This window comes from Rhinopithecus bieti, unplaced genomic scaffold (assembly GCF_001698545.2).
Source record: "Rhinopithecus bieti isolate Rb0 unplaced genomic scaffold, ASM169854v2 scaffold_23748, whole genome shotgun sequence".
NCBI lineage: Eukaryota > Metazoa > Chordata > Mammalia > Primates > Cercopithecidae > Rhinopithecus > Rhinopithecus bieti.
The window spans coordinates 2,752,439-2,774,671 of NW_016811596.1; the positions used below are offsets into that span (position 1 = coordinate 2,752,439).

General features: G+C 38.8%; 1 protein-coding gene across 1 annotated transcript in view; it reads left to right on the forward strand.

Annotated features, from left to right (window-relative positions):
• The window catches only part of LOC108543643 (PZP alpha-2-macroglobulin like), a 60,316-nt gene that overhangs the window by 20,263 nt on the left and 17,820 nt on the right, over window positions 1–22,233 (forward strand). Inside the window, exons 10-13 of the mRNA XM_017894243.1 lie at window positions 6,556–6,698; window positions 7,541–7,690; window positions 18,547–18,711; window positions 19,163–19,268. Coding sequence (XP_017749732.1) covers window positions 6,556–6,698; window positions 7,541–7,690; window positions 18,547–18,711; window positions 19,163–19,268 — 564 coding nt within the window. The remainder of the gene's footprint in view (window positions 1–6,555; window positions 6,699–7,540; window positions 7,691–18,546; window positions 18,712–19,162; window positions 19,269–22,233) is intronic.

Below are 22,233 nucleotides of genomic sequence, written 5' to 3' on the forward strand. Positions count from 1 at the left end.
TGCACATGTGCCCTAGAACTTAAAGTATAATTAAAAAAAAAAAAAAAAAGACTATGGGGTTTTCTAGATATAGAATCATGTCGTCTGCAAACAGGAATAGTTTGACTTCCTCTCTTCCTATTTGGATGCCCTTTATTTCTTTGCCTTGCCCGGTTGTTCTGGCTAGGACTTCTAATACTGTGTTGAATAGGAGTGGTGAGAGAGGGCATCCTTGTCTTGTGCCAGTTTTTAAGGAGAATGCTTCCAGCTTTTTCCCAGTCAGTATGATGTTGGCTGTGGGTTTGTCATAGATGGTTCTTATTATTTTGAGGTGTGTTCTTTCAATATCTAGGTTATTGGGAGTTTTTAACACAAAGAGGTGTTGAATTCTACTAAAATCATTTTCCACATCTGATGAGATAATCTTATTTTTGTCATTAGTTCTGCTTATATGATGAATCACATTTATTGATATGGTACATGTTGAACCAACCTTGCATCCCAGGGATGAAGTCTACTTGATCACAGTGGCTAAGCTTTTTGATGTGCTGCTGGATTCAGTTTGCCAGTATTTTATTGAGGATTTTCACATCAATGTTCATCAAGAATATTGGTTTGCAAATATTTTATTGAGGATTTTTGCATCAATGTTCACCAAGGACGTTTGATCAGACTATTTTTTATGTGAGTCCCACTTCTCCTCATTGGGGGCAACGCCACAACCTGGGACTGCAGCCACTACCACCTCACCCCGATCAGGGTTTTCAGGCTGGTAGCAACTCTACATTTCCCTGGGACAGAGCTCACAGAGGGAGAGGCTGGCTGCCATTTTTTCTGTCTTGAAGCTTCCATTGCTGTAACTTTCAGGTTCTGAAGGGCGAGTAGTGATTAGGATGTAGCATAGATCCCCTGCACAGCACAGCTGACCCACTAGTTCTTTTAGTTGTGATGTGAGGTTGTCGAGATCTTTCTAACTTTTTGATGTGGATGTTTAGTGCTATAAGTTTCCCTCTTAACACTGCCATAGCTCTGTCCCAGAAATTCTGGTATGTTTTATCTTTGTTCTCATTAGTTTCAAAGAACTTCCTGATTTCTGCCTAAATTTCATTATTTGCCCAAAAGTCATGCAGGAGCAGGTTGTTTAATTTCTATGTAATTGTATGGTTTTGAGTGATTTTCTTCTTATCGAACTCTATTTTAATCACATGGTAGTCCGAGAGTGTGGAGTGTAAGATTCTGTTTTTTTAATTTGCTGAGAATTGTTTTATGTCTGAATGTGTGATCGATTTTAGAGTAGTGCCATGTGCAGTTGAGAAGAATGTATGTGTTTTTGTTTTGAGATGGATAGTTTTGTAGATGTCTATCAGATCTATTTTGGTCCAGTGCTGAGTTCAGATCCTAAATGTCTTTGTTAATTTTCTGCCTTGATGATCTGTCTAATACTGTCAGTGGAGTGTTGACTTTTCTCAATATTGCTGTGTGGGAGTCTAAGTCTCTTTGAAGGTCTCTAGGAACTTGTTTTACGAATCTGGGTGCTCCTGTGTTGGGTACATATAGGTTTTGTTTAGTTAGGTCTTCTTGTTGAATTAAACCCTTCACCATTATGTAATTCCCTTCTTTGTCTTTTTTTTTTTTTTAACCTTTCTTGGTTTAAAGTCTGTTTTGTCTGAAATTAGTATTGCAACCTCTGCTTTTTTCTTTTTATTATACTTTAAGTTCTGGGGTACATGTGCAGAATGTTCAGGTTTGTTACATAGGTATATGTGCCATGGTGGTTTGCTGCACCCATCAGCCCATCATCCACATTAGGTATTTCTCCTAATGCTTTCCCTCCCCTAGTCCCCCACCCTCCAACAGGCCCCAGTGTGTGACGTTCCCCTCCTGTGTCTATGTGTTCTCACTGTTCAACTCCCACTTGTGAGTGAGATGTGGTGTTTGGTTTTCTGTTCTTGTGTTACTTTGCTGAGAATGATGGTTTCCGGCTTCATCTATGTCCCTGCAAAGGACATGAACTCTTCTTTTTTTATGGCTCTGTAGTATTCCATGGTGTATATGTGCCGCATTTTCTTTATACAGTCTATCATTGATGGGCATTTGGCAACCCCTGCTTTTTTGTATTTTCCATTTGCTTGGCAGTTTTTTCTCCTTCCCTTTGTCTTGAGCCTATGGGTGTCATTGCATGTGAGATGGGTCTCTTAAAGACAGCATACCACTAGGTCTTGCTTCCTCATCCGGCTTGCCACTCTGTGCCTCTTAATTGGGGCATTAAGTCTGTTTACATTTGAGGTTAATATTGAGATGTGTGAATTTGAATCTGTCATCATGTTGTTAGCTGTTTGTCAACTTGTTTGTGTAATTGCTTTATAGTGTCACTGGTCTGTGTACTTCAATGTGTTTTTGTACTGGTTGGTAATAGTCTTTCCCTTTTATATTTAGTGCTTTTTTTCTGGAGCTCTTATAAGATGGGTCTGGTGGTAACAAACTCCCTCAGCATTTCCTTGTCTGAGAAGGATCTTATTTCTCCTTCATTTATGAAGTTTAGTTTGGCCCAACATGAAATTCTTGGTTGGAATTTCTTTTCTTTAAGAATGTTGGCTGGACACGGTGGTTCATGCCTGTAATCCCAGCACTTTGGGAGGCCGAGGCGGATGGATCATGAGGTCAGGAGATCAAGACCATCCTGGCCAACATGGTGAAATTCCATCTCTACTAAAAATACAAAAATTAGCTGGGTGTGGTGGTGCATGTCTGTAGTCCCAGCTACTTAGGAGGTTGAGGCAGCAGAACTGCTTGAACCTGGGAGGTGGATGTTGCAGTGAGCTGAGATTGCACCACTGCACTCCAGTCTGGTGACAGAGTGAGACTCCATCTAAAAATAAATAAGTAAATAAATTTAAAAAAATTAATGTTGAATATAGGCCCCCAGTCTCTTATGGCTTGTAGGGTGTCTGCTAAGAGACCCACTGTTAGTCTGATGGGCTTCCCTTTGCAGGTAACTTGTCCTTTCTCTCTAGTTGCCTTAATATTTTTTTCTTTCATTTCAACCTTGGTGAATCTGATGATTATGTGTCTTGGGGACGACCTTCTTGTGAAGTATATTTTGGGGTTCTCTACATTTCCTGAATTTGAATTTGGCCTCTCTAGCTAGGAAGGGAAGTTCACGTGGATGATATCCTAAAATATGTTTTCCAAGTTGCTTTCATTACGCTCATCTCTTTCAGAGACACCAACGAATTGTAGATGCAGTCTTTTTACATACATAATCCCATATTTCTAGGAGGTTTTGTTCATTCTTTTTCATTCTTTTTTCTTTATTCTTATCTGACTATTATATTTCAGAAAGTTAATCTTGTCGCTCTGAGATTCCTTCCTCAGCTTGCTCTGTTGTGCTGTTAATACTTGTGATTGCATTATGAAATTCTTGTAGACTGTTGTTCAGCTCTATCAGGTTGGTTATGTTCTTTTCTTTACCGGCTATTTTGTTTGTCAGCTCCTGCATCATTTTATTGTGATTCTTAGCTTCCTTAGATTGGATTTCAACATTCTCCTGAATCTCAATGATCTTCATTCCTATCTATATTCTGAATTCTATTTCTGTCATTTCAGCCATTTCAGCCCAGTTAACAACCCTTGCTGGAGAACTGGTGTGATCATTTGGAGGAAAGAAGATGCTCTGGCTTTTCGAGTTATCAGAGTCCTTGTACTGGTTCTTTCTCATCTTTGTGGGCTGATGTTCCTTCAGTCTTAGAAATTGCTGTTGTTTCGATTTTTTTCCTTTTATCCTATTCGATGACCTTGGGAGTTTGATTGTGGTATAAAGTGGGTTCAGTCAACTGACTTTGTTACCAGAAGATTCGGGGGCAGTGGAGGCAGGAAAGGGCAAGGCTTAGCTCAGGACTCCTGGATTGCATGCTGTAACTCTGGGGGACTGGTATCTGGCTCCAACTTTGTTCTCTGGCTCCTCGAGGTTGGGAACATGCTGCACTGAAGGGACCAAAGTGCTCCCAAACCATTGGTCACAACACTCCCATGGGTGATGTCAGCCAAAGCACTTTGCAGGACGGTAGCAGTGGGATCCCTCCTCATTCACATGTACCAGCAGCACAGTAGTGGCAGGGTGGTGGGGTACACGCTCATCAGCTATGGCAAGGTGCTAGCAGGTGCCAGGGTCCTGGACTTTGTGCAGGCATTCATAGCAGTGGTCACAGCAGTATGACTCAGGGGATTGGGGGATCCCCACCAGCAACTGTGCATGCATTTGCAGTGACGGTGGTGTTAGCACGGGGGTGGGGCACTAGTGGGTGCAGGACTATATGAACCTTTTGTGTACATTCATGCTGGTGGCAGTGTCTGCACATGGCTAGGGGTGGGTTTGTGTGTTTTGTGCCTAGTTTTGCACTGGCAGCTCCAGTGCACAGGCAGGGTGCTAGCAGGGCTGAGATTGGTGAGCTTAGTGCCTGCCAATGCTCTGATGTCAGTGGTGGTGTGGTAGGGGTAGGGGGCATGGAGTACACTCACGCTGCCAGCAGTGGCAAGGCAGGGTGCGTGCACACACAGGTGCTGGCAAATTTTATTATTAAAAGCTTTAATTTCCTGCCACTATTCTTTGCCATAAAGTCACTATAATTTTTTTTTCTGTTTTTATGACATTTCGATCTACCCCACCTTCCTTGTTGAACTCAAGACACAGTGATAGAAGGGCTTCCTTCCTTTTAGAAGGGGAACTTATTTCCTTTCTGAGGTCTGAGCTAAAACTTGATCTGTCCAACTGAAGAGAAATATGAATGGCATGGCACTGCCTTAAGTATATTTTAAACTTCCTTTCTTCCCAAACTTAAGAGCTTTGCAGTATAAACACATAGTGATATAAAATAATAAGTACTGTTAAGCTAAAGTAAAATTTGCATAAAGTTGGAAAATTTCCATGTTCTACATAGAGTTAAAACCGTTTTTAATTGAGCACCACCTATCTCAGGGCTTTAATACAATCATTTTTAAAAAGTAAATTTTGGCCAGGCACAGTGGCTGCTGCCTGTAATTGCAGCATTTTGGGAGGATTGCTTGAACCCAGGAGTTTGGGACCAGTCTGGGCTACAGAGCAAGACCCTATCTCTACAAAAATATATAAAAAATTAGCCAAACATGGTGTTGTGCACCTATAGTCCCAGTTACTGGGGAGGCTGAGGCAGTACAATCACTTGAGCCTGGAAATTTGAGGCTGCAGTGAGCTATGATTGCACTACTGCATTCCAGCCTGGGCAACAGAGCAAGATTCTGTCTCAAAAAAAAATTACATTTATTTAAGGTGTACAGCATAATGTTATGGGACACATATAGACAATAAAATGACTACTATAGTGATACAAAGTAACATGGCCATCATCTCACCTACTTACTCATTTGTGTGTGTGTGTGTGTGTGTGTGTGTGTGTGTGTGTCAAGAACAGCTAAAATGTACTCATTTGGCAAAAATCTAAAATATAGTGCCATTTTATTAACTATAGTCTTCATGTTGTGTATTAGATAGCTAGCCTTGTTCATCCTGATATTATACTTCATAAAACATTCCTAAGGATATTAGACTTAATTTTTAACACATACGGTTAAGAAAAAAATAAAATCAATTATAGTTCTTCTGCAATTATAATTGTCCTTGTCCTACATTATTTGGAGTTTCAACAATGTCTAGAGACTCTGTTATCCTATGTATTGTCTAATTGCACCAAGAATATGTTACTGGAAAAGAACTTGGAAGCACCGGAATTTAAAGCCATATAGCTGGGAATCTGGAACAGGAGGGATGTAGAGAAAAGGAAGATGTGGAAACAATGCCAGATGGTATCTGTCCTTTCTTTATGTACTGAGGTCTCAGAAACTTTGCTGTCATTAAGTCTCTCATGGTTTTATAATTACTGTTATTCAACTAAATGTGGGCCATCTACTCAAGTCACCAGTGGACCATTCAGAAAATGGAACCTTTGTTGTTGCCCTTTTGTAACTACCTGGTGGCCCTTTACCCTGCTTTAAAATGTAATATATTTTCTGAAGTGTTATCTGGCACCATTTAATACTTCCAGTAGAAATATGCTAATGTACTTATGAGAGTTTAACACTACAATGAAAACTCCAAGCATGAAATACTCTTTTAGGAAATTCAATTAGTAGGAACTTTTTTTTACATACAGAGCTTTTTAAAAGTCATGTTACAAAATAAAGTCATTATATCTTACAAATTATAGCTCTATATTTAAATTGAGAATCACCTCTAGTCTGAAATGTAAACAAAATAGTTGTCACATATATATGCAGAAAATCTGGAGCTATTGATATTTAATTGATTTAGGCAACAGTTAAGTGGCATATCAAATAAAAAAGATGTGAGTGAATGGAACTTTGTTACCTTATGCTATAATTAAAGTTCTGAAAGAAGACATTGGCCTACTAATTTCACCAAATAACTAATGGCACGTAGAGAGACTAAGCCATTGAATGAATGGACACAGTTCTAAACTGAATAAGACCAAGCAACTGTGTCCTGACTTATGACCATTTTGTCTCACTCTCTCCATGTTTCAGTGAAAGGCAGTTTTGCCTTATCCTTCCCTGTGGAATCAGACATTGCCCCCATTGCACGAATGTTCATCTTCACCATTTTACCAGATGGAGAAGTTATTGGAGACTCTGAAAATTTTGAGATTGAAAACTGTCTAGCCAACAAGGTGAGTGATTTAACATAAAATTAAAAGAACACAAATAAATGATACTGTAGGAGCCATCTATTTTACCCCAGAGAAAGCTGAGTCCAGAAAAGTAAAATGAGTTGCCCAACAATTCCCAACAAGTTTATGGCAGATCTGAATTTCTAGGCATCTAGTGCAGCACTTTTTCAATTACACAAAGCTGCTACCAAATAAAATACGATCAGTTTTGTGTTCATGATGCTGTTCTCTGCTGATTCAATTGTGTGAGTATGTAAAATGCTAAGACTCAAAAGTTTCCAAAGCCTGAAGAATAAGTGCAAGCACCTAGGATTACCTTATCATGTGTCAGAGATAAAGATGGCCATCTAAAAATCAAACAAGATGTCTATCCTTATTCTGCCTCAGTTGTCTCCTTAGGACAAGACTAAGTTACTGAGAAGCTATATTTTGTTAAGAGTCCCCACCTATGTGCTAGTCATGTTTAAAAGAGTGAATAAATTAATGTGTTGCCAAAGTATTAGATAATTTGGATCCTGTCTAAATAGCATCACTTTTGGTCACTGGAGTAGGTAAGCTTGTTATAAAATTAATACTTACAAACGTAAGGGAAGTCATGTACCTTTTAACAGATCTAACTATTTATGTCTCTAGAGTTGTTGGGATCTGTGAATGGGGTAATAAGTGATTTACAAATTATTTTCTATTTTTAAAGTGAAGGGAACATGTAAAAATAGGTTTCTGACTGACATTACCAACATAGTCATATGAATTGTATATAAGGGTGACTTAGGAGATGCAAGTGACTGCAAGATCACAGAAGTAGGGAAAATGCTAGTTGACGTTCCCTTCATTTCCCACAGGTGGATTTGAGCTTCAGCCCAGCACAAAGTCTCCCAGCCTCACACGCCCACCTGCGAGTAGGAGCTGCTCCGCAGTCCCTCTGCGCCCTTCGTGCTGTGGACCAAAGCATGCTGCTCATGAAGCCTGAGGCTGAGCTCTCCGCGTCCTCAGTGAGTTTCCAGCAACCTTGGGGACCAGGAAGGGCCGTTCCAGAGGCTCAGAGCAGGAAGCCTCTGTTGAGAGTAAAATGTAACACTAAAAATACTTCCCACTTGCTAAGTACTTGACAGTTTCTCAAGCCGTCTCATATAGGTTTTCTCACTTAATCTGCCCAACATTCTGGAGAGTAGTAGTCCCTTTTTAAGATGAGAAAACTGGATTCAGAATAGTTGAGAGATTTGTTCAAGATAAGTGGCATAAGCTGAGATGTGATTCTGAAATTCTGAATCTGCCTGCAAGTATAATTCCTTCTATGACACAGCTTCTATTTCTGTGAAGAATCAAGTCTTAACCTCAGTTATTAATGTCTTACAGTGATCTTCATGAAAGCCATATTTTAAGATTCCCCACTTATGTGATAGTCATGTTTAAAAGAGTGTTGCCCAAGTAATAGATAATCTGGATCCTGTCTAAATAGAATCACTTTTGGTCACTGGAGTAGGTAAACTTGTTATAAAATTAATACCTGGCCGGGCGCGGTGGCTCAAGCCTGTAATCCCAGCACTTTGGGAGGCCGAGACGGGCGGATCACGAGGTCAGGAGATCGAGACCATCCTGGCTAACATGGTGAAACCCCGTCTCTACTAAAAAATACAAAAAACTAGCCAGGAGACGTGGCGAGCGCCTGTAGTCCCAGCTACTCGGGAGGCTGAGGCAGGAGAGTGGCGTAAACCCGGGAGGCGGAGCTTTCAGTGAGCTGAGATCCGGCCACTGCACTCCAGCCTGGGCGACAGAGTGAGACTCCGTCTCAAAATAAAATAAAATAAAATAAAATTAATACCTGCAAACATAAGGGAAGTCATGTACCTTTTGACAGATCTAACTATTTATGTCTGTAGAGTTGTTGGGATCTGTGAAAGTGGTAATCAGTGATTTACAAATTATTTTCTACTTTTAGAAAATGACCTACTACACCTTTGTTAGCAATGTTGATTCACAGACTAAAATTTTAATTCTCTGCTCTTTACTATAGTTACATTAATTTCATGGGGTAACATTTGGCACAGTTGTGATGTTTATTTATTTTTTTATTATTATTATTATTACTATATTATTATTATTTCAAGCTTACTACATGCTGGATCTGTTGTAGAAGCTGGGAAAACAGAAGGAAACGTATCACAGTCCTTGTCCTTAGAGAGAGGCAATAAAAAAAGGCTATAGGTGGCTCAGCAAAATAAAAGGTGAACATTTGTTAATTATTGCCATTTGGAGAAAATATTGTCTAATATGGGGTTTTTGAAGAACAATTATCAGAAGGAAGGGAAAAGTCCAGAAACTACTTGTCTAACCTATTTAAAACTAGATTACTCATATTTGGAATTTTTAACATAATGCAAGAAAAAATAATATTATGATTTGATCATTGATGAAAAGTTATGAGAAATTTGATAGCTTTAACTGCCTCATGAATCACCATTTAAAAGGGTCAATCAACTTATGTATTTGGGAGGTATTATTACCTTTCAATGTTGCTTGGTAAATTAGTAATATGAAAGTTTCTTTTGTTTGTTCTAGTTTCTACTTCATGTCTATTAAAATGCTAAACCGTGAGATAACTATATCCGAGACCTCTGTCCTACTTTTAGTTATCAAAATTAACATTCTTCAGGTTGGAGCATATCCACTAGTGCCCCCTGATCTGCAGGGGTGTGTCTCAAGACCTCCAGTGGATGTCTGAAACTGTGGGTAGCACTGAACCCAATGGCCATCAGCCGGAACACGTTTCTGTTCCTGTCTTCCACCCACAAATTTAATGCCTTTTCCATCTTAAGGAAGCACCACATACTGTAGCCATAATTTTTGTAGTTTGAGATGTCACAGCAAAACAAGCATGATTTCCTTTTTCCTTCTTCAAGTTTCATGGATAGAAGATTCATTCTTACCGTAGATCTTAGCAACCTCAGCATACATCATTTTTTCTTTCCTTATCAAGTGGAGAACTTTCACCTTTTCACCTAAAGGAAGCACCTTATGGCTTCTCTTTCACCTCCGAATTGCCAGCATCAGTACTCCGGTGCATTGGGGCCATGATAAAGTAAAATAAGGGTGACTTGAACGCAAGCACTGTGATACTGTGACAACCTTGTAACAGGATTCTAGGTGACTAAGGGGCAGGGAGTGGCTACAGTGTGGATCCACTGGAAAAACGGAGGATTCATGTCCCGAGCAGGATGAAGCAGGAAAGTGTGAGATTTCATCATGTTGCTCAGAATGGCAGCAATTTAAAACTTATGAATCGTTTATTTCTGAATTTTCCATTTAATATTTTTGGATCACAGTTGACCACAGATAATGGAAATCTTGGAAACCAAAACCGCAGATCGAGGAGATTGCTGTAATCGAAATTTTTCTTGATCTTGATTTGCATTTGATATATATTTGATATATCTCCTCATAGCATAATAATTATTATACAAGACACAATGACTATATTTCTGTATTTTAGTTAGAGGAAACAGCATCAAGAAGTTAACCTGAAATAAGAAAACTGTCTCTCTGAGTTCTTTCTTTGGAAATATGCCTGTTATTTTTACAGTCTGCATTTATGGCAGTCTATTCTAAGCTATGAATTTCAGCAGGTAGTACAGGAATTTAGTCTACCTCTCAAAAGTTTATGTCTGTCTTATTCTGTTTAGTCATATACATTTAACAGTCACTTCAGTAAGGTTTGGTAAACTCGGAGTGTTGTGGAAGTGAGAAGGAATTATGAACGTAACTGAAGATTTCAGATGATAAATTATAGAAACCTTTAAGCTCAGTTGCTTTGAATAATAATAGAAATCATTAGTTCACCCAATATAAATAATACATGTTCATTTATGTACCTACTTAATTCTACTCAAAAACAAAGGTAAATAGATAAAGAAGTAGAAAGGGTGTTTATGTTAGCTACCTACTGCTGCATAACAATTTTCTTCAAAACCTAGTGGCTTAAAACAATAAACATTTATTATCACATGCGGTTTCTGTGAGTCAGGAATTCAGAGCAGCTTAGCTAGGTGGGTCTAGCTTGTGACCTGTCGTGACTGTGATTAACATGGTGGCCAAAGCTGTAGTCACCTGACAGCTTGACAGAGGTTGGAAGATCTGCTTCCAAGACAGGTTTCTTGAACGCTATCGGCAGGAGGCCTTGGTTCCTCACCACACAGAGGTCCTAGGGCTGCTGGTGTCCCCATAATGTGGCAACAGTTCTCCAGAGCATGTGATCCAAGAGAGCTAATATGTTCCAAAGAGTACTAAAGTCGCAATATCTTTTATGACCTAGGCCTGAAAGTCATGTCCCCTCATTTCCACAATATCCCATTGGCTATAGAGGTCAACCCTATTCATTGTGGGACGAACAATGTTAGGGCATGAATACCAGGAGGCAGAGACTGTTGTGGGCAATTTTGGAAGCTGTCTCCACAGCCTGACCTCTGATCCCCAGAAATACATGAGCTTTCACATGTAAAATATACTCGATCCTCTCTCTGAGGTCCCTAAAATTCTCATCGTAAAATAGGAACAGCTCAAAGGCTAAATATCATTTAAATCAGGTCCAAGTACAGATAATGCCTCTCAGGTATGATTCCTCAGGTACAATACCGCTAGATACAAAGACATTGAACTAAAGCGTACTCAAGTTATTTGGCCCCACACACTCAACATACAATGGTGGAACTGGCATAGAATAATCACTATTGACACTCCTGTTCAAAAAGGGGGAAACGAGGCACTCAGGGGTTACTGGTCCATAATTACTCGAGATTAAGCCAGGCAAATGGAAGTTCTCTGATTAAGACTCAATCTTACATCAGTCCAGGGATAAATATTCAGGCCTCTGGCCCTGCCCTGTGGGTTCTTGATTCTGTTGAGTCATCCATTTTCCATAAAAAGTACCCTGCATAGACACTGGTCTATCCAATATAATGATACAAGTTCATTCATGTGCCTATGTGGTTCTTTTATTTTTATTTTGAACATGGACTGTGTTTTATTTCTTTCTTTCTTCAACTTTTATTTTAACTTCAGAGGTACAAGTGCAGGATGTGAAGGGGTTTTTACATAGGTAAACATGTGCCATGGTGATTTGCTGCACAGATCAACCCATCACCTAGATATTAAGCCCAGCATCTATTAGCTATTCTTCTTGATGCTCTCCCTCCCCACACCCTACCCTCTAATAGGTCCCAGTGAGTGTTGTTCTCCCCCATGTGTTCTCATCATTCAGCTCCCACTGATAAGTGAGAACATGTAGTGTTCAGTTTTCTGTTCCTGTGTTAGCTTGCTGAGGATAATGGCTTTCAGGTCTATCCATGTCCCTGCAAAGGACATGAACTCATCCTTTTCATGGCTGCATAGTATTCCATTGTGTATATGTACCACATTTTCTTTGTCCAGTCTATCATTGATGGGCATTTAGATTGCTTCCATGTCTTTGCTATTGTGAATAATGCTGCAGTGAACATATGCATGCGTATGTATCTTTATAACAGAATGATTTATATTCCTTTGGGTATACACCCAGTAATGGGATTGCTGAGTCAAATGGTATTTTTGCCTCTGGGTCTTTGAGGAATCACCACACTTTCTTCCACAATGGTTGAACTAATTTACACTCCCACCAACAGTAAAAAAGCATTCCTTTTTCTCTGCAACCTCACCAGCATCTGTTGTTTTTGACTTGTTAATAGCAGCCATTCTGACTGGTGTGAGATGGTATCTCATTGTGGTTTTGATTTGCATTTCTCTAATGATTAGAGGTGTTGAGCTTTTTTTCATATGTTTGTCGGCTGCATGTATGTTTTCTTTTGAGAATTGTCTGTTCATGTCCTTTGCCCACTTTTTAATGGGTTTTTATTTCTTGTAAGTTTGTTTAAGTTACTTGTAGACTCTGGATATTAGGCCTTTCTCAGGTGGGTAGATTGGGAACATTTTCTCCCATTCTTTAAGTTGTGTGTTCACTCTAATGATAGTTCCTTTTGCTGTGCAGAAGCTCTTTAATTTAATTATATCCCATTTGTCAGTTTTTGCTTTTGTTGCAGTTGCTTTTGGCATTTTCATCGTGAAATCTTTGTCTGTACCTATCTCCTGAATGGTATTGCCTAGATTTTCTTCAAGGGTCTTTATAGTTTTGGGTTTCACATTTAAGTATTTAATTCATCTAGAGTTAATTTTTGTATACAGTGTAAGGAAGGGGTCCAGTTTCCATTTTCTGCATATAACTAACCAGCATTCCCAGCACCATTTATTAAATAGGGAGGACTTTCGCCATTGCTTGTTTTTGTCAAGTTTGTCAAAAATCAGTTGGTTGTAGGTTTGCGGTTTTATTTCGGAGTTCTCTATTCTGTGCCATTGGTCTATGTGTTTGTTCTTATACCATGCTGTTTTGGTTACTGTTATCTTGTAGTAAAGTTTGAAGTCAGGTAACGTGATGCCTCCAGTTTTGCTCTTCTTGCTTAGAATTGTCTTGGCAATTCAGGCTCTTTTTTGCTTCCATATGAATTTTAAAATAGATTTTTCTAATTCTGTGAAAAATGTCAATGGTAGTTTAATGGGAATAACATTGAATCTATAAGATACTTTGGGCAGTATGGCCATTGTCATTACATTGATTCTTCCTATGCATGAGGATGGAATGTTTCTCCATTTGTTTGTGTCCTCTCTGATATCCCTGAGCAGTGGTTTGTAGTTCTTGAAGAGGTCCTTCACTTCCCTTGTTAACTATATTCCTAGGTATTTTATTCTTTCTGTAGCAATTATGAATGGGAGTTCATTCATGATTTGGATATCTGCTTGCCTGTTGTTGGTGTATAGAAATGCTTGTGATTTTTGCACATTGATTTTGTATCTTGAGACTTTGCTGAAGTTGCTTATTAGCTTAAGAATCTTTTGGGCTGAGATAATGGGGTTTTCTAGATATAAAATCTTGTCATCTGCAAATAAAGATAACTTGACTTTCTCTCTTCCTATTCAAATACACTTCATTTATTTATCTTGCCTGATTGCCCTGGCCAGAAATTCCAACATTATGTTGAATGGGAGTGGTGAAAAAGGGCATCCCTGTCTTGTGCCAGTTTTCAAGGGGAATGCTCCCAGTTTTTGCCCATTCAGTATGATATTGGGTGTGTGTTTGTCATATATGTCTCTTATGAGGTATGTTCCTTCAATACCTAGTTTATTGAGAGTTTTTAACATAAAGCGATGTTGAATTTTATCAAAGGTTTTTTCTGCATCTATTGAGATAATCATGTGGTTTTTGTCTTCAGTTCTGTTTATGTAATGAATCTCATTTATTGATTTGTGTATGTTGAGCCAAGCTTGCATTCCCTGGGATGAAGCCTACTTGGTTGTGGTGGATAAGCTTTTTGATGTGCTGCTAGATTTGGTTTGCAAGTATTTTGTTGAGGATTTTTGCATCGATGTTCATCAGAGATATTGGCCTGAAGGTTTCTTTTTTTGTTGTAACTCTGCCAGGTTTTGGTATCAAGATGATGGTGGCCTCAAACAATGAGTTAGGGAGGAGTCCTTCCTTTTCAATTTTTGGAATAGTTTTAGTAGAAATGGTACCAGCTCTTCTTTGTACCTGTGGTAGAATTCAGCTGTGAATCCATCTGGTCCTGGGCTTTTTTTGGTTATTAGATTATTTATTACTGCCTCAATTTCAGAACTCGTTATTGGTCTATTCAAATATTTAATTTCTTCCTGGTTCAGTCTTCGGAGTGTGTATGTGTCCAGTAATCTATCCATTTCTTCTAGATTTTCTAGCTTATGTACACAGAGGTGTTTATAGTATTTGCTAATGGTTGTTTGCATTTCTGTGAGGTCAGCGGTGATATCCCCTTGTCATTTCTGATTGTGCCTACTTGATTCTTCTCTTTTTGTCTTCTCTTAGTCTAGTTAGCAGTCTATCTATTTTATTAACTTTTTTTCAAAAAAGCAGCTCCTGGATTCATTGATGTTTTAAGAGGGTTTTTCATGTCTCTCTCTCCTTCAGCTCAGCTCTGATCTTTGCTATTTCTTGTCTTCTGCTAGCTTTGGGGTTTGTATGCTCTTGGTTCTACAGCCCTTTCAGTCGAGATGTTAGGTTGTTGATTCGAGATCTTTCCAGCTTTTGGATGCAGGCATTTAGTGCTGTAAATTTCCCACTTAACACTGTTTTAGCTGCATCCCAGAGATTGCAGTACATTGTCTCTTTGTACTTTGTATTTGTTTCAAATAACTTCTTGATTTCTGCCTTAATTTCATTGTTTACCCAAGAGTCATTCAGGAGCAGTTTATTCAATTTCCATGTAGTTGTGTGGTTTTGAATGAATTTCTCAATCTTGAGTTCTAATTTGATTGCGCTGTTGTCTGAAAGACTGTTACGATTTCAGTTCTTGTGCATTTGCTGAGGAGTGTTTTACTTCCAATTGTGTGATCAATTTTAGAGTAAATGCCATGTGGCAATGAGAAGAATGTATATGCTGTTGAACTTTGGTGGAGAGTTCTGTAGATCTCTATCAGGTCCACTTGATCCAGAGCTGAGTTCGGGTCCTAAATATCTTTGTTAATTTTCTGTCTTAATCATCCATCTAATATTGTCAGTGGTGTGTTAAAGTCTCTCGCTATTATTGTGTGGGAGTCTAAGTCTCTTTGTAGGTGTATAAGAACTTTATGAATCTGGGTGCTTCTGTGTTGGGTGCATATATATTTAGGATAGTTAGCTCTTCTTGTTGAATTGAACCCTTTACCATTATATAATACCCTTCTTTGTTTGTTTGTTTGATCTTTGTTGGTTTAAAGTCTGTTTTGTCAGAAACTAGGATTGCTTTTTTCTGTTTTCCATTTGCTTGGTAAATTTTCCTACATCCCTTTATTTTGAGCTTGTGTCTCTCCTTGTATGTGAGATGAGTCTCTTGAAGACAGCATACTGATGATGGGTCTTGGCTCTTTATTCAGCTTGCCATTCTGTGTCTTTTAACTGGGGCATTAGTCCATTTACATTTGAGGTTAGTATTTTTATGTGTGAATTAGATCCTGTCATCATGATGCTTTTTTCCAGACTTGTTTATGTGGTTGCTTCAGTGTTGTGGCCTGTGTACTTCAGTGTGTTTTTGTAGTGGCTGGTAATGGTCTTTCTTTTCCAAATGTAGTGCTTTCTTCAGGAGCTCTTGCAAGGCAGGCATTGTGGTGACAAATTTCCTAACCATTCACTTGTTTGAAAAGAATCTTATTTCTCCTTTGCTTATGAAGCTTAGTTTGGTCAGGTATAAAATTCTGGGTTGGAAATTATTTTCTTTTAGAATGTTGAATACTGGCCCCCAATTTCTTCTGGCTTGCATGGTTTTGGCGGAGAGGTCCACTGTTAGTATGATACGTTTCTTTTTGTAGGTGACCTGGCCTTTCTCTCTAGCTGCCCTTAACATGTTTTCTTTCATTTTGACGTTGGAGAATCTGATGATTTTGTCTGTGGGTTGATCTTCTTGTGGAGTATCTTACTGGCCTTCTCTGCGTTTCCTGAATTTGAATGTTGGCCTGTCTTGCTAGGTTGGGGAAATTCTCCTGGATAATATCCTGAAGTATGTTTTCCGACTTGGTTCCATTCTCCCTGTCTCTTTCAAGGATCCCAATTAGTCATAGGTTTGGTCTTTTTACATAATCCCATATTTCTCAGAGGTTTTGTTCATTCCTTTTCACTCTTTCTTCTCTGTTCTAGTCTGCCTGTCTTATTTCAGATAGATCATCTTCAGGCTCTGAGATTCTTTCCTCCTCTTGGTCTGTCCTGCTATTGATACTTGCAGTTGCATTGTGAAGTTCTTGTTATATGGTTTTCAGTTCCATCAGTTGGTTATGTTCCTCTCTAAACTAGCTACTCTGGCTACCAGCTCCTGTATTGTTTTATCATGATTCTTAGCTTCTTTTCACTGGGTTACAGCTCAGCAAGTTTATTATTGTCCATTTTCTGAAGCCTACTTCTGTCAATTCAACTATCTTAGCCTCAACCCAGTTCTGTGCCCTTGCTGGTGAGGTGTCATAGTCATTTGGAACAGAAGAGGCACTCTGGCATTTTGAGTTTTCATTGTTTTTGAATTAATCCTTTCTCATCTTTATGAGCTTATCTACCTTTAATCCTTGAGGTTGCTGCCCTTTGAATTACATTTTTGTTGGGTCTTTATGTTGATGCTGTTGTTTTCTGCTTGTTTTTCTTTTAACAGTCAAGCCACTCTATCATGGGGCTGCTGAGGTTTGCTGGGGGTCCACTCCAGACCCCAGTCGCTTTGGTTTCTCCTATACCTGGAGGTATCACCAGTGAAGGCCACAAAAGAGCAGAGATGGCAGCCTGTGCCTTCCTCTAGAAGCTCCATCCTGGGGGGGTACTAACCTGTTGCCAGGTACTAACATGCAACTGTTGGAGGTGGCTGGAGACCCTTATTGGGAGGTCTCGCCCAGTCAGGAGGAATGGGATCAGGGACCTGCTCAAAGAAGCAGACTGGCTGCTTTTTGGTAGAGCAGGTGTGCTGCATTGGGTATTCTCCAAAGCCAGCAGGTTGAAGTGGCAGAGTCAACCAAACCGCAGAGATGGCAGACACCCCTGGCCCCCAGGAGCTCGGTCCCCGGGAGAGATCAAAGCTCTGTCTTTAGAACCCTGCCTGGAGTACCTGAAGCCCCCACAGAAAGGTCCCACTCGGTGAGGAGGAATGGATCAGGGTTCCACTTAAAGAAGCAGTCTGATCACAATCTGGCAAGGTAGCTGTGCTGCATCGTGGGGGACCCTTCCTCATCCAGACCATCTGTATTCCCCAAGCCTGCAGGCTGGAGTGGCTGAGTCCTCAGAACCACAGAGATGGCAGCCACCTCTCCCCCCAGGAACTCAGGTCCATCTCAGGTGGACTCCAACCCACTGCCGTTGGCTGGCTGGGATTCCAAGACAGTGAGTCTTAACTGTGAGGTACTGTGGAAGTGGGGTCCACAGGACGATGCTCTTTGGCTCTCTGAATTCAGCCCCCTTCCTAGGGATATGTACAAACAGATTTCCTGCCTTTCCAGGGATCCCAGGGTTGGAGTACTTAAAATTCCTGGGTCTCTGTGTGCCTGAGTGGCTGCTCTGCCAAGACTCCACATAGCTTTGTGTATCAGACCCAAGGCCCTGATGGCATGGGTTCACTAGGGTATCTCCTGATCCACGGGTTGCAAAGATCCATGGGAGAAGTGTGATTTCCCAGGCGAGGATGCACAATCACTCCTTCCGTTGCCCTCCCCCACTTTCACCCCTGCTGCTTTTCATTGTTCTCTGTGGCTCAAGTTGCTTGCCTAGTCAGTCTCGATGTGAGAACCTGGATATTTCAGTTGAAGGTGCTGAATTTAATATCCCTTTTTCATTCCACTCCGTAAGTGCTGCAGACCGCAGCTGCTTCTAATTGGCCATCTATACGATTTTCTATCTGAGAATAAGCCTGAGTAGACGTAAATGTTTAACAGGTGGCAAAAATAATTTGCAGCTAAATTCCTCCAGGGCATTAAGTATTAATTAAACACAGATGCAAGTTAAGTCTTCTTCCTATAGTCTATTTTTACCTCTAGACTCTACAATGAAGTTTTAATTAATCCTTCATAACTTAAGGTTTTATTAATCTTTGGAAGCATTTTCCCAAGTACGTTTTATTTCTTTATAACAAAACAACACTGTTAAATATAAGGAAAATCTTCAACTTATCTCTAAGGTACCAACTACCTGAACGTACTCAAGAAAAGATTGATGATAATTATTTTATTTCTCTCAGTTCATTCTATTTCAGAAGAAAAGTAAGTAACAGTTCTGCCTTTGATCTCCCCAATGCTACAGGTATATAATCTGCTAACTGTGAAGGATCTCACCAATTTTCCTGACAATGTGGACCAGCAGGAGGAAGAACAAGGACACTGTCCCCATCCTTTCTTCATTCGTAATGGAGCCTTCTATGTTCCCTTATCAAGTAATGATGAAGCAGATACTTATAGCTTCCTCAAGGTAAAATTCTCACTACTTATTAACATGCTGGCTTGTGATTTTTTGAATGTTAATAAAACTCTGTATCTATTCATAATCTTAGTGATTATGTAGACTTGCCTCTCCATTTTTCAGCAGAGAGCAATGAAGCCAATAAAAAGGTTGAAGTCTCTGTCAGGATAACATAGAAGTTCAGTTTGTGAGTCAAGACTAGATCTAACCTCTGCCTATTCATCCAGATACTTTTTAGTTATATTTAGGGTTTTCTTGCAAACTAAAAAATAATAAATAAAGAATAAAACCTTAATAACCCATAAGTTTTGTAATTTAACTACTCTATATTTACTGTCAAGTGTTTTGCCATAGAATTAATATAAGGTTACTGGAATTACGTAGTGCAGTCTCTAAGGATAGTATGTTTTATATATTCTAATCAAGCTTACAAGTTGATTGAATTATTATTTTTTTCCAGGGGATGGGATTGAAGGTGTTCACTAACTCGAAAATCCGAAAACCAAAGTCGTGTTCAGTCATCCCCCCCATGTCTGCAGGAGTAATAGGTCAAGGATACTATAGAGGTAAAATTTGCTTTTAATTTTATTTCATGTCCAACAATATTACTATGCCAAAAATGCTAAAATGAAATAATGTAGCCCTATTTCCATTCTATACACACAAGGAAACCAAGATTCAAATTAATTGTTTCTTGCTGAGGTGACTTAGCTGGTGATAGCCAGAACTGATCAAGGATTATTTTTTAGATACATCAGATACTTCAGGGCACAAAATCAGATAAAATACAAGATTCTGATGTACCATAAGAGAGGGAAAATGCTGACAATGGAGAGAATAATTCTGATTATGGAAACAGGAAAGACATTAATAGGGATGCTGTATTTTGAAAAACATAAAGAAGGACAAAGGGCTTCACTGGTGACAAGAAACAATGTGAACATCACCGAAATATCTCCTAATCCATGGCCAAACCCACTACTCAAATACAGCAGCCTTTTTCAAGACCCTTCAACTTATTAAACATCTGTCTCGTCACCAGATCTACTTACACTTGAACACTATCCAGCCATTTCTCATCCCTCTCTCATGAATCCAACTCCCCTTTTCTCCAAAATATTCCTGACGTTCATCTGCTAACAAATATTTATATGCTCGGATTGGAAATTAGAAGTCCTATATGTGAAGTGGGTGTGTCACATCTCCTCTCTAAGCCTCAAATCCTTCGTTAATAAATTGAAGGAATTTGACTAATGGTTCTTCAAGACCTTGCAAAATGCCCAATAAGATAACTAAATATAATGTACCAACACAAATTAAGAACTTTGATTGTTTAGCATTTTCCATGTTCCTTGGCATTTAAGATTAATATCCATGTTTAAATGAGCTTTATTATCAAGAAAATGGCACCTTTTCAAGGGCCATGGACTGTTTATCTCTAAGTATACCTTCAATGATAGCACAAATTTCAAACAATTTCTCAAAAATGGTAAATATGATTTTGTCATGTAACTAAGACGTTATATAAACAATGAGAATACAGAATAAGGGAAAGGAAATTAGCCATGATATTTACATAGAACAAACTTCAAGTTTAAACCATGGAGGTTTAAGGGGAAGGAAATGTTCTTGAATTTATTAAAACTGAAATTGGGGGTATATAATAACACTCAGGAAAAAAAAGAGCTTCTAAAATGTGTGGTGAATACACAACAGGGATTGAAATTAGTAGCTATAAATGAGCCAGGTATATGAGGAAATAAAAGAACTAAGAAAACTGAAATATCTTGTGAAATTTCTGGACAATAAGTTCAACAACATGAAGCCATTTCCATGACTATTTGGGAAGTCATCATGCACCCTGAAAGTGTTTAATGCTATAGAACAGTACATATGAAGAAGATCAATTCAATAGCGTTGGTAGGACCTAAAAGAGAGGACAAGTGAAAGATAATAATTAAACTAAACAAGGAACTAAAATTATACTAGACAATGAAAGACATGGCTAGTACCTGAAACTACAAAAATTAAGAAGTTACAAATTTTAATTCGTGTGTTCAATATTTACTGACATAGTTTCTGGTTATATAACAAACATTAATAACAAAACTATTCAACTATATGAAGGTTATGTTCTAATAGGCACAGAGAGAATATAAACAAAATAAGCAAGTAAATTATATGGCTCACTAGAAGTTCATAAATGCTATATGGAAAAATTCAAGTAGGGAAGGGATGTTGAGACTGAAGGAAGTTGAAGATTAAACAGGGGGGGTGGTCAGTAAAGATCTTACCAAGAAAGTGAAATTTGAGCAAAAACTTGAAGGAAGACAACAAGCCATGTGACTGGAAGATGAGTGTCATAGTCCTAGGAAACAATATCAATAATAGAAAATACTTATGCAGTGCTTTCTATGCTCCAGGAGATAGATCATAGGGAGATAGGTGATTGATAGATTGGTAGATTTGATAGATCAATGGATAGTTAATAGATAGATAAGTTTAGATAGATTTCCTTAATTCTTGCAGTAGCCTTATAAGGTAGGTATTTTTAACACCATTTTTCATACGGAAAAACTGAGGCCCAGAAAGGTTAAATAACTCAGCCACTAAGATCTCATAGCCAATAAGATGTAGCATGCGGTAGATTCAATTCAGGGAGTTTGATTCCAGATCTCATGTTCATAACCTCCTCACTAGTCTATCTCTCAAAGGCTTTGAGGTGAGAGTATGCCTGAAATGCTCTAAGCAGAGAAGGGAAACCAGTGTGGTTGGAACAGAATGAATAAAGTGTGAGCAGTTGGAGAGAGAGATCAGAGCAATACTCGAGGCCACATTGTGTGGGGCTCGTAGGTCATAGTAAGGACTTGACTTTTATACTATGAGTGAAATAAGAAGGTTTTCAGAAGGGGGTGACATGATCTAATATATGTCTCAATCACACTAGATTCTAAATTAAAAGAAAATATTCAGGGTTTTTTTGTTTTTGTTGTTGTTTGCTTGAAGGTATTAAAAGTCAAAAAGTATTACAAAGGGTTGAGCAGCCCTTTTTAAGCCATGAACAGAAAATTTCATTGAAAGTATTTTGAGATCAGCAACGAAACAGAGTATGAGTGGCTTAGTCCAGAGTTCAACAAAGTTTCATAAAGTCAAATGGGGAAAAGAAGCAAGAAAAAAAAAACACAAGATTTTTGTCATGGGAAACTGATTCAAAGGCATTTACTGTAGAGATTATTAGTTGTGGCATGCAGAAGAATAAAACTTTGATACAGAGACTAAGACAGGATACATGGAAAGTCAAGTTGACAGTAAGAGTAGGAAGGATATAGCCATCGTCCTCTGAATGGAGTTGAAATAACACATAATGCCATGGTTTGTTAACTGCAATAACTGGAGAGGTTGGAGGGCCCTTGACATATCCAACAGAAAATGGAAAATAGTTCATTTAGGTGTATCATCCTTTTAGATATTTCAATATTTAAGATAAGAGTGAAGACAGAGAGGACAGAACATCAGTGAGAAATCAGAGTC